This window comes from Python bivittatus, unplaced genomic scaffold, assembly GCF_059951505.1.
Source record: "Python bivittatus isolate LINGU-HERP-01145 unplaced genomic scaffold, Pbiv_v1 ctg000610_np1212, whole genome shotgun sequence".
Lineage (NCBI taxonomy): Eukaryota > Metazoa > Chordata > Lepidosauria > Squamata > Pythonidae > Python > Python bivittatus.
Genome location: NW_028277088.1, coordinates 55,517,073 through 55,530,455, shown reverse-complemented (window position 1 = coordinate 55,530,455; position 13,383 = coordinate 55,517,073). Strand labels below are relative to the sequence as shown.

Below are 13,383 nucleotides of genomic sequence, written 5' to 3'. Positions count from 1 at the left end.
AAAAATACCTGTGAAAAATTTAATACTTTATTTACTGATCCCATAAAAATCAACTTACAAGAGCAGTTCTTAGTGTTTGTCTCAGTTGCACGCTCACCAAGTTTTTGCAGCGAAGCTATCCACACATGATGTAACAAGGTGGTTTGTTTTCCAGCTGGCTTATCACAGAGCGTGACGCTTGATTTGGGTTGAGAGAGAGTGACTGATCCAAGATTACCTAGCTGTTTTCTGTGCCTAGCGGAAAACTAGAACCTGGGTTTTCTTGCTCCTAGTTCAACATCTTAACCACTATATCATACTGGCTCTTTACAACAAGAGCAGTACGTTGTTAAATTAAACTTATTGTCACTCTTTCATCCTAATGAACTTACGCATTCAGATTCTTCTTGATTTTATCTAATTGTATAAGAAATCATCCTAGCAGTTTTGTAATGAGCTACGAGAAGTAGGTCTGTGAATATAGCATGAGGGCTCAGAGGTGTATAATACAACTCACCATGACTGCTGCTCCTCTCCCCCCACTCTTCAACACGCTACAGAAAAACACAGCAGCTAAATTTCTTGTAATTAATGGCAGCAAAACTGCTCAGAACGGGGAGTGGGTGGGAAATGTATATGGATGCTTATGTAAGCCAAAAACTCCTAATGAGTAATCACTTCAGCCTGCAGTATTTCCACAATTTTAGTTGTTAAATATGGGCTCACACAATTTCCTGTCACTAAGAGCACTATGGAGCAATAAAAGATCAGTATAGCTGAAGTATTCTTACATGCTGAATACTTAATTTTTCCTTCCCACTACACTTAGTATCAAAGGAAAAGGTTCAAGACTGATTTGAGCTTTGTAAAGTTTTGCTTGGTGGTACTAGAGATAATACTGAAAGCAAAACAGTACCCAGTTCATCTGGCTTTCGTAATCATTGTTCCTTTTATTTACATTTAAGAAAGATAAATTCATGTAACTTAACAATAAAACCAAATGCAACTTGTACAGAAATTTTAAATTTTTTATTTATCGCACATTAAAAAATGAAACACACTATACAAATGATTTTTCATAGCAGATTACACATGTGCCCAAATCAGATTCTCTCAAAGTGCTGCCAACATGTATAAGTGCTGCCTGGGGCAACAGCTTTTCTTTGTATAGCCAATGTATTGATTTAAATGCAGTAGCATGCAACCTCCAGTGGAGAAGGTTTCAGATTCCATTCTGTTCTTAAATTAGATTAAATGGCATTGGTGTCCATATTTACAAACTTGAAATGTATCAATCCTGAGCAGGTCTGATGTAATTCCAGGACTGGCAGATGGTAGCCCTGGTCTTAGTTATAAAAATGGAGGTCCAGACGGCAGCAGACCAACAAGTTCCATTCTTTTTCAAACTTCTTACTATTTAAGGGTGACACAGACAGCTGCTAAAAACTGTTAAGCCAAATAACTGTAGGTGTCCTTTTCACCATCCACACGCTCCAAGTATTCCTTCTCTATTAGAATATCAATGCACTTCTGTAAACGGAAAGAAAAACAATTATCTGGTCATGTTTTCAACCACTTTCACTCTGTGGAATTGTCTAACAAGCTTTAACAATGATTTAACTATTAAAGACACATGAAACAAGTAACAAAACTTTTCTTAACCTGACGCAAAGAAAAAATTGACACGGAGTTATAGGGAGAGAAGCCTGGAAGAAATGGCAACTGCATAGTCCTGTTAGTATTAAAAATCTTAAAGAAGACCAAGAGATTCATAAAGTACACATTGCATCTACCAAAATAAAGGCTTGATTTTATCACCTACTAAGAACAGTAGGGAGGTTTCAAAAGAAATTAAAGTACAAACATGGACTAAAGAAAAAAAAACCCCACAATTCTGTAAGGTTTAAACATTTTTATTAAAACTCTTCAAATTGTTCCTGGCTTTCTCTGAATAGCTTAATTTATTGTGATTCTACATATTTTCCAATATACAAAAAGAGAAGTTTTCCTGTTAAGCAGCCTTCTTGCAAATGAGTACATCAGCATTTGCCAAGCTAAGAAGGACTTCCACCTTCCAGCCACCACTAAATAGCTCTTTAGACAAACCTTTATTACTGGGACTCGTGGTTTGAATCTTGATGACAGCTGGGTAAGCACTTCTCCAAGCAACTGCTGATGCTTAAGGACTTTCCTCATCTTCATAATCCTTACAATAGCAGCCTAACACACACACAAAAATAAATAAATAAATAAATAAAGAAAGAAAGAAAGAAAGAAAGCTAGCTAGCTAGCTAGCTAGCTAGTTTTAGAGTTACAGCCCAATTCTCAATCAACAAATACTATTGCAGACTTAGAATCACTGAAGTTGTACAGAGGTGATTGTTATTTCAAAGATGGATGAATGCTATATTATAATGTTATAATATATGAATATTAGCAGAGTTCAGTGTTAACATACATATCTGTATATAGACAGTCCCATCCATCCATCCATCCATCCATCCATCCATCCATCCATCCATCCATCCATCCATCCAATTGATAAGCTCCTTCAATTGTCCAAGCAACTCTACCTGATGTACAACATACTAAAGCAATACAGCAAACAGAACACAGTAATAATAATAAAAAAACTAATAGATCTATGTCAGGAAAGGGAACCTTAGAACCAAGGAATAAAACCCCATCATTGCTGCAGGGTCACAAAGTGACCAGCCCCAGGGCCTGCTGAAAGAGCCGCATGTTAAAGACTTTTCTAAACAGTAATGGCCAGGGAGGGCCATGTGGACCTTTGGGGAGAGATACCATCTCACAGGGCATGGTGGTCACAGAGAAGGCATATCTCCAAGTTTCTACAAGATAATTTGAATGATGGGAGCTGGAACATGATCTAATAGGACAGGCAGATGTAACTAAAGAGATGAGTCCCACAGATAACCAGGCCCTAAGGCCATAAAGGCTTGACAGATGATAACAGAACCTTGAATTCTACCTAGTGTGCAGCTCGGAGAGCAAAGGTGTTACCTGGGTGACTCCAGGTGTGCTTGTTACCTTCTGAATGGTCCTCAAGAAAAATTCCATGTACAGCTCGTTGTAACAGTTCAACCACAAGGAGATTAAGGCATGAGTAGGGCCTCTCAGGCCAAGAAATGATAAATGCTGTTTGAGCAAGAGCTGTAAGTCTCGGAGGACCCCACAATTATGCACAAATCCATCTGGGGAAGCATAACTCAATCAAAAACTAAAGTTGGAACAGAAGACCCATGAATCCACATTCAGTCTTCTAGGATTGAGTCTGAACCTTTTCCTCTCCATTCAGATCTTAATAGCCTCTAAGCACTAAGAGAAATATGACAGCTTCATTTGGTCAGTCAGGGGTCATGATATTCAACTGATTATCATTATACCTGATACCACATCAGCAATGACTCCATCCAGTGGTCTCATTAAATAAGAGCAGGAAGAGTGTCAAACCCTATAAAGGATCCCTACAAAGGAGTCTCAGGCTCAATCTCATCCTCACTAACATCAACTGGAAATGACCTCAGAAAAAGGAGGAGAACCACTGCATCATCATGTCCCCTACCCCCAATCTTGAAGAAGGTTTCAGAAGGATATCATGAACAATTGCCATCAAGAGACCAAACAGGCAAGAATTACACCATCCCTTTCCTGGTCCCACCAAAGTTTGTCAATAGGCACAATCAATTCTATCCTGCACTGTACCCAGGCTTGAAACCTGACTGAAAATTGTCCAGATAATTTATTTCCTCCAGGGTGCTCTGAAGCTGTACCATGTTCTCTACAACCTTTCCACAAAACAGAAGATTGGAGACCAGTTGAAAATTATTCAGCAGTGGCTTCTTGAGGAAGAAAGCACCATTGCCTCCTTCAAGACAGATGGGACAACTCCCTCACTGAAGAATGAACTCACTACCACTTGGATCCACCCACACGTTATTTCCTGGGCAGTTTTAGCCAACCAGGAGGGACATGAATCTAATAGACAGATGGCCACACAGTGACCACCACAAACCCTGTCTACTTCCTCAAGATTCATAGACTCAAACTCCCCTAAGACAACAGGGTAAAACCCCACTACTCAAGTAGGCTGGACCTGCCCAGAAGGAGTGCAACTCAGAATGCAACTGAACAACTTTATCCATAGGATGCTGAGAATCCTATTAACACAGCCCTTCAGATGTACAGGTAGTCCTTATTTAACAATGGCAATTGGGACCAGAATTTCCATCACTAAGTGACACAATCATAAAGCACAATGTCACATGACCGCACTGCTTGGCAATGGAAATCCCGGCACTTCCGGTCGCTGTCATTAAGTGAATCCCACAACATTGTTAAACATGTCACATCTGACTATGCTTGTAGGAAGTCAGCAAAGAATGTTGTAAATGATGATCATATGACTGCAGGGATGCTGTAACCATCATAAGTACAAGGACCAGTCATACGTGCCACCCATTCAGTGCTGTTGTAAGTTTGAATGGTCACTGAATGAGTGGTTGTTAAGCTAGTACCACCTGTATATAATCTTGGCCAGTTCACTAGGAACAAATCTCAGGCAGCACTGATGAGGAGAGATCTAGAAGATCTCAAGAACTAGCTAAGTAGACCATGCCATACCAATAATCCAAATATCATATGGATATTCAGCTTATTTTCATGAAGATAATTGGCATTAAATTCTTCCCAAAATAACAATCCTGTGGACAGAGCATATTTAGAAACCTCAGCTACTTAGTACAGGACTGGGAAATGGGGATTTCAACCTGTAAGAACCTTTACCACACTGCCAGCAATAAAAACTTACTAATAATAGCATTTACTACTGTGGAAAAGTTTCCACTTAACAGCACTACTACATAAACTGCCAGCCACAGAGAAATCCATGAGAGTTCCTGAGCACCTGGATCAGTAGTTTCCTATCTTCCTCTATATTCTTGTGTGTTGTTTCCTGTTCCTGCTTCTGCTCAGTCTTCATTGGCACATTTATATTCACTCGCAATTTTTTGCTGCCAAGAAAATGTTAGGCAAATAATTAGCTTTACAAGACACAAATAAAGAACTACAGAAAGTGAAAAAAACTTATGGTGAAACGTTGTGAAAGGCAGCATTATTAATCTAAACAAGGCAGGAATCTTTTTTGTTATTGTTGTTGAGTGCTGCACTGGGCAATCTATAGGTATGCCTTTTCTTTTCTCATTTCCCAAAAGGCTAGTTAATACTTACAAACAGGGTATCTTAAAACTGGGCTGTGACCTATCCTTTGTCTAAACTCCCACTCTTTCCTAAGCATCTGGTAAAAACACAAGATAAACATACTAGTCAATGGAGCCTTAAAGGCAGCCTATATTTCAACTCCACTTTTCTTAAATTCAATCTGTGCTTAGATTCAGTCTGTGCTGCCTCTATCAAGGCCAGTTTCACTCCAACAATTTCAACTGAAGCAAACATCTTCAATAAGTATATCTACTGGTAGCAATCTTTATGGTTACTGGTTAATCAAAAAACTATTTTAATAATGCCAATTACATACACACGCAAATAGTCATAACCTTTGAAATAACGTAAAAATACTGCCTTCAGATGTTAATTCCAAAAAGTAGTATTTACATAGAATATGATATTAAGCCATCTAAATTTATTTTTAAAAGGGGTTTCATTCCATTCATATATATTAGGTATGTGCTACTGAGTTGGCCTTGACTCTAATTTAGAGCCTACCTCCAGACCCTCAATTAAAAGGGGTCTATCTTCTTTCTTGGTGTCCAAGCTTTCACAGCCACAAATTACTACTCTGTGTGTGTGTGTGTGTGTGTATGTGTGTACATGTTAATTATTTTGATGTTTGTCATAAAAATGACCTTATCCTTCACAATCTGATCCAAGCTTGGGATCACCTTCCTCTAAAATCAACTTTTATAGAGCTGACAGAGAATAATTTTTACTTCTTCAGCACATTATCCATCTTCATGAACAGAGAAACCAAAAGCTTCACTTCTTGGCACTCAGCAGTAACTTTACTAAGTATGTAGGCTGACATTTCCACATTTTTCCATTTTTACTGTGATAATTTCTTCTGTCTTCTTTACTTTTGGTTAACAAAGAGGCTGTGACAAACTGTTAGTGTTTTAAGTTCCAATAATTTTTTTCCCAATCCTGCTATTCTTATAATATATTCAGTGTATAAATTAAATAACTATTCAGGTAGTCCTCAACTTAAGACCATTCATTTAACAACTGTTTGAAGTTACAACAGCACTGAAAAAGACTTATGACTAGTCCTCACACTTATGACTATCATAGCGTCCCCGCGGTCACATAATCAAAATTCGGGCACTTGACAACCAGCCTGTATTTACGATAGTTGCAGCATTCTGGGGTCACATGATCGCCATTTGCGACCTTTCCAGAGGGCTTCCAACAAGCAAAATTAATGGGGGAAGCGGGCTTTGCTTAGCGACATTATTTGCTTAATGACCGCAGTGATTTGCTTAACGACCCTGGCAAAAAAGGTCATAAAACTCTGCGCAACTCACTTAACAATCGCATTACTTAGCAATGGAAGTTCCATCCCAATTGTGGTTGTAAGCTGAGGACTACCTGTATGGACAATATATATCTCATGCTCTTCCCTTTCTTGAACCACTCTTTCTCCTAACTCAATTCTTACAGTTGTTTCAAAGATTACTCAGAAGAACAATCAAATATTCCTGCATACCAATTAGCCTTAATATATTCTAAACAATCTAAATGGCCTTGCTATCTTCAACACAGAAAAGGTATACACCTGCTGTCCTCATTTATATCTTTTCTCTTAGCTAACTGATCTCCTGCCCCTTTATTCTTTCTGAAACCTGCCTCTTCATCTGGCATTCCTCTGTCCATGTATGGCTCTAGTCTTTGAAATATTTTAAGCAAAATGTTTTGTGAAGAATTATTGCAATTATTGCAATGGTTCAGTAACTTGCACGTTTCCTTGCATGTCGCTCAATCTTTTGCAATCTTTGTTCCATATTTATTCATATAAAGCAGTTAGCATGAACTGATTCTTCTGAAGTTTAAACAGTCCAATGGATATTTCAAGTTCATCTGATGCTGGCAGCTCCCATTCTAACTTCAAATTTCAATATGTGTCCAAGAAGTTAATTACTCTAATCCATACATTATTTTACAATTTATATAATAAAATAGCTAGTCATTTCACTTATCAATGAACTGAGTAACCTGAGAGATCATAAAACTATCAAGTCTCAAATGACTGCCTATGAATTAATAACTGTGTTATTGTGTGACAGTAACTTGTATATCTTGCTATAAATAACTGCTGTTTATCAAAAAAAGTGAAAAAACAGGAAGTTAGTAAAGTTTATTAAAACCAAATCAAAATTTGTACCATACAAAATTTGGGGGGAAGTATTTTAATTTATTTATGGGTATTTTTAATTCTCTTGTGCAGTGTTTGTGAAAACCCTAACTTGCATGGAACTTCATTTTTGGAGCAGAATCTTGTGACCAATGTCTACTGATAGAAATCACAGGGGAATATTCAGAGGTTTTTCTTACATCTTTTTGTTATGAAACTTATTCATTACAAAAGGATATTCCACATTCTGAAAATATTGCAGTTAAACAAATGTGTTTCAATTTACACCTTGGGATTTATGGTTGTTCAGGCAATGTAAGATTTAGCTGCTTTGGAAACATGACCTGGATTCTAGTCTTGATTTACAGCTGAAGAACAGTACTGCAAGTTATTATTAAATTTTATGAAAGCCAAGATCTAGATCTAATTCTAGTCAATTGTCCATTCATTTGCAGTGTGAATAAAACTGGTACAGACTTGTGAGTCTTTGGCTGGAACAGTACTCTGACAGAAATGCAAATGTGTTATAGCAATCCTTAACAAATATAAACCTTTTCAGATAATATTTACTCTACCATCCTAAGAAAAACAATTATGACTAGGTATTTCTATTCAACTATCATTCTTACTTTTTGTAGCCAAGGTACAATTTTATTAAAGTGTCTGGCTTCAATTCCACTTCATCAACATTTGCGTTTTCATCTTCCAAAACCTATGAAAAAACAAAAAAAGCAATGTGAGAACATATTAACAAATTATTTCTCCGCCCTCCCAAAACAAAAGCACTCACCAATAATTTTGACTTTAACAAAATCTGAAGTACTTGTGCCAAAATATCCTAAAAATCAGAAAAGTAAAGAAAATGAATTAATTAATGCTATATCTAATTCATTATATAGTTACAAGCTCTGCAGCTGATAGGGAAGAACATATGCAATCAATGCATTTAGTTTAATAGTTTTTATAATTTATAACACCATGCACAAACTGCATTTAACCAGGAATAAAAACTCAGCAGATTAAGTGAAATGTAATATTAAGAGAAGTGAAATTGTGCTATATGTTACTTAATTTTGCTTTTCCTAGACCTGAGAAAAATCAAGGAATTTATGGAAGATACTAAAATTCTACTCGTATCACTGGAAATCCACCTATAGTCCTTTATCTATGATGATTTTACTGGATGCTAGTCAAAATTAATGTTTTTAAACTAATCTTCAATCATAAAGGCTCAAAACCTGTTTCACAATTAAAACTGAAAATGCTAAATTTTGTGCTCATTACAATTCTAGACATAAAGAAGAAATAAAAGGATGTAATAAATGCAACAATAAAGATTCCTCAATAATTAAAGCTATAGTAACATGATATGAAGATTTACCATTTTTATCTGAGTACTGTCTGTCAGCTGCTGAACCGTGTAGGCATCTTCTGTGTTATATTGCAGCAGGATTGCCATCTGAAATGTAGATGCCTTAAAAAAGCAGGAAACAACTATTTTATATGAATGAATATCCAAAATCACATGAAGAAATGTATCTGCTTTATACACAAAGTAAACAGAACAGTATAAAACCTTATTTTTGGGGGCCAAACAATTCTTTCAGTTACAGAACCTTATCTTTTGGGCCATTTCACACAAGCTGAAAAATATCTATTGATCAGATTTTCAATAATAAACAAATCCTGCAGTTAATGACCAATGAATGCTTTCAGATCACATACCAAGAAAAAGCAAAAACCAAGAATCTGAAAAGATCTACAATAAGTATAAGTGCTAAATATATACATATAAACTAACTGTTCAAGGGACTTTATGGCTTATTTAAACAATTTAAACAGACATATCTATGTATTATTAATATTCAATTAATATTAGTATATATGATTAATAATATATTTTGTGTGCTTGTTTAAACAAGTATATAAGTATATTAGAGAAGACAAACAACATACATGGAGAGGAGACATGGAAATTTTAGAATGTTAATATGTCGCATAGAAATGTGTATATATGAAAGTTATAACATTTGTCCCATGCATTATGCCTTCTCCTCCCCCAGTTTTCTAAAGGATTTTTAAAAGAGAGAATTTCTAGCATAATTGCCATCTGCAAGATACAGTTCCAGAAAAGAATACATTTCTTTAACTTCTCCTTGTAGAGCCTTTCTACTAAAACACAGTGCACCTTACCTGTAGTGTATATCGGTTTTTGAAGCAGTTGGTAACTAGTTCCCCTTTGGATAGCTGATATAACCATGTTAATTTTCTTCCACTGTGACGACTTGCATAGAAAGCAGTAAATCTCTGGTAACTGCGCTCCAGCTGTATTTCAAAACAAACCAAAACAACTCATATTCACATTTCCAGTCTTAAGTGCATTTTAATTTTTTGGTTTTAATACTTTTACTCTAAATAGATGCTATTTTATCTCTTGGTTGTGAGCTGCCCAGAGTTTGATACAAGATGGGTGGCAGTATAAATGTTTCAAACAAACAAATACGTTCTACCAATATAGTTTCAAAATCAAGTTAGATTATATCCCATTAGAAAATGCCTTCACAGGTAAGGTAACTGGCAAGTTCTTCCTGTTCAAACTTTATTACAATGAGTATGAACTATGTGGTCATTTTCTTGCAAAGCTGATATTCCTTGCAATAAATTTACTTAGGATAATTCTACAGAGGGCTGTATTAAGTATTTTGCAACAGAACAGAACAGAAACTTTATTGATTTAGTCATCTGACCATATCAAAAGTATAAAACCAATACAAGTATACAAGTAAATACAAATAAAACAGTAGAACAAATTCATAAGAAGTCATCATCCCTACAGTAACCCCAGTAATCTGATTTAAAGAGTCAGTCCTCTTTAAAATTGCCTTTGATATAAAGAGTGCAGTGTTACTAGTGACATGCAGGTTCATCCCCTGCAAAAGGTAAGACAATTTCTCCTGGGTAGCCTGGTATTTTTTAGTTTTTAAATAGGAATCTAAGTAAACAGTTCTTTCTGTTGAATATAGTTTCCAATCAAACAGGATATGTGCAATGTCTTCAACGGCTGGTGCACCACAGATACACAGTCTTTCTTCAAATGGAACTCCATGGAACCTCCCATATCTTATCATGGAGTCTAGTTGTTTAAAACGAGCTCTTGAAAAAGCCCTTCTAAGAAGTTTGGGGCATATAAGCTGTTATTAAGTATTTTGTATTACTGTACTATTCTGTACTATAGGAAATCATTGGTACAGGAGATCAGGAATACAGGGCGCACAGTGATGGGTTCTCTCTAGCCTATTAAACAAAAGTAATTTGGGAAAATATTTTGATAAGTTTAATGTGATCTCTACCATACTGCAACTATGCAATATTTCAAAATATTGAAATATATTACCATTACTTCTCCACAATATGAAGGGTGGAGGTATGTTTGCATCTGCCTATTCATGGCTGTTCTGCAAACTTTCACATGTTCACAACTTTTGCATAAAAGACTTCCCACAACAAAAAATTTGTGCTAATGAAGACAGATTAAAAGCACATTTCTTGTTCCCATTATTGCAAAGATTCATACCTTTCATTTATTTAAAATATTTTGAAACAATCCTTTATTCTGATGGATGCCAGGGCAGAATACAGAAAGCATAAAAACTAATATATGCTACAAATACAGTGGTACCTCGGGTCACAAACGCTTCTGTTCACAACCAATTTGGGTCACCAACAGCTATTTGCAAAATTTTGCTTCCGTTCATGAACGCCGGATCGGGTGACGAACAGGATCCGTGGCCATTTTCCCTCCCGTGACACGTGGTCGTGGCTTCCTGTAGGGAGGGGGACTCTCCCTCCAAGCAATAACCGCCTCCCCACCCGCCTTCCTGTCCTCCACGCCAGAAGTCGCGTCGAGCAAGGTTAGCGTTCTCTCTCTTCTTACTGTATTTTGTTTCATATTTTTGCGTTTTTTTTAAAAAAAATACATATGGTTCAGAACGGATTAACCATAATTACATTGAACCTTATGGGAAAATTTGATTCAGGACACGACAAAAATCGGGTCGCGACCAAATTCGGAGGGGTCAGAATGGATTAACCGTATTTACATTGAACCTTATGGGAAAATTTGATTCGGGACGCGACCAAAATCGGGTCGCGACCAAATTCGGATTAACCGTATTTACATTGAACCTTATGGGAAAATTTGATTCGGGTCGCGACCAGAGTTGCGGAACGAATTAAGTTCGTGAACCGAGGTACCACTGTACAATACAAAAGAAAATTACAAAGCAAAGTAGACACATTAAGAATCAGAGCAATCTAAGGTTAAAGCAAGTTAAAATGCTTAGGAAAGTAAGCTTTAAACTTGTGAAACTAAAGCTTCTACAAGGAGGACAGCTGACTTTTTCTAGCCTGAGGGGTCCCCACTTTTAAAACATATTATTTTCGCCTCCAAAAACTATAGGGAATGTGCCCAGTGATACAATAACATTAAGGGGGATAATAGAAAGAAATGAATTATTTCTGGCCAATTTCTTATCCTGGGGGGAACTTGGAAGTTTGTTTGTTTGTTTGTTTGTTTAAGTAATAACAAGAATACTAAGAGCACCTTCTTCTGCATAACTGAAATCTTGGATTTCTTTCAGATATTTGGGTTTTAAACTGTTTATGACTTGAAAGAACCAGCATCCAAAAGCAAATAGGTAAGTACTGTAGTGTCTTTTGAAATCTGATAGAATATGGGCTCATTTAGTTGTATCAGTAAAAATTATGGCAGCTACTTCCTACAAAGATTGAAGCTTCTGCTGGAGTGTATAAATGTTTTGACTTTGAATCATTTTGAATCTGAAACATACGTCAAAGCAGCAGTTTCCAATACAAAATTGGCTGCCCTGGCAGTTTGGAAAAAAATTGAGCTTGGAATGGAACTGTTTCCAACTTGAAACACTACTGAAATGCTTGAAAAAAACTGCAAACTCCTATTTCAGAATTATTTTCAAGAACAACAGCACATACAACATAGTACATAAATGCAACTGAGAAGATGCTAGCCCATGAATAACCAGAGCCAAACCATCCTTGCAAAGTATTACTGCTGCTGGACCTTCAGCCAAGCTTATCAAAAGATTTCAAGGCCAGTGAATCTGCCTGAACACAAATTTGCAATGCTAGTCTATGAGAACACTCAAGCTGAGTACGTATTCTTTTAAGGAGAGAGAGTGCTGTCTACAATGAATTGTAGACTTAATTCCTGGACATGAAAATAGCACATTCTGACATAGTTTTTTTCATTCATTGTCATACATACAATCCATTACTGATTCTAGCAGAGTCCAGTGCTGCACAGTATTACCTGACACAGATGACATGAAGACAGACTGTCATCAGCAAATTATATGAATAATAGTGTTAAACCCAACATGAAAATGAGTGTTTTATCCTCAAAATGCCTAGCAATTGTGATGGAAGGCCTTAAGGGCTCCCTAGTTCTACAGCAGCCACATGATTATCATGGAAGCTATAGTGTTTATTTATCAGATTCATACACCAATAAGGCAGATTTTATTATATAAAATCCAATATCAAAAGTACAATCAGATTCATAAATAACTATTACAATCAACAACTAAAATCAAGAGAAAAAAAGACTGCGCCCCACCTTGTTCCTTATTTTCCAAAGGCTCAGAAGACCACCACCTTGACGACCTTTCAGAAACTTAATAAGGGAAGGAGACAAACTGTCCACAAGGCTAGGACAGCTGCAGAGAAGGCTTATTTTTGGACTCATAATTCACTAGCCTCTTATGGGAGGGAGACCTTCAGCATACTGCTTGTTCACACGTACAGGCAGATTCTATTCAGAGATATTGATACTATAGCTTCTAGGACTGATCCATATATTGCTTTACAGGTCATAGCCACTGCCAGCAATATGCTTGACACCACACAATCAGCTTAGACAGAGTGGTAAGTACATCAAGAGAATGCCCAAACTATCTCCCTGATTAAACAACAGATAAAGA

General features: G+C 36.6%; 1 protein-coding gene across 4 annotated transcripts in view; it reads right to left on the bottom strand.

Moving 5' to 3' along the window:
- Positions 1-993: 993 nt before the first annotated feature.
- CUL1 (cullin 1) overlaps positions 994-13,383 on the bottom strand; it is a 77,057-nt gene continuing 64,667 nt past the window's right edge. For all 4 annotated transcript variants that reach the window (XM_015888127.3, XM_007428543.4, XM_088150065.1 and 1 more), the window contains 7 exons: positions 9,560-9,691; positions 8,748-8,840; positions 8,157-8,204; positions 7,996-8,078; positions 4,907-5,012; positions 2,086-2,199; positions 994-1,509 (listed from right to left, as the gene is read on the bottom strand). In XM_015888127.3, coding sequence (XP_015743613.1) covers positions 1,429-1,509; positions 2,086-2,199; positions 4,907-5,012; positions 7,996-8,078; positions 8,157-8,204; positions 8,748-8,840; positions 9,560-9,691 — 657 coding nt within the window. In that variant the 3' untranslated portion in view covers positions 994-1,428. The remainder of the gene's footprint in view (positions 1,510-2,085; positions 2,200-4,906; positions 5,013-7,995; positions 8,079-8,156; positions 8,205-8,747; positions 8,841-9,559; positions 9,692-13,383) is intronic.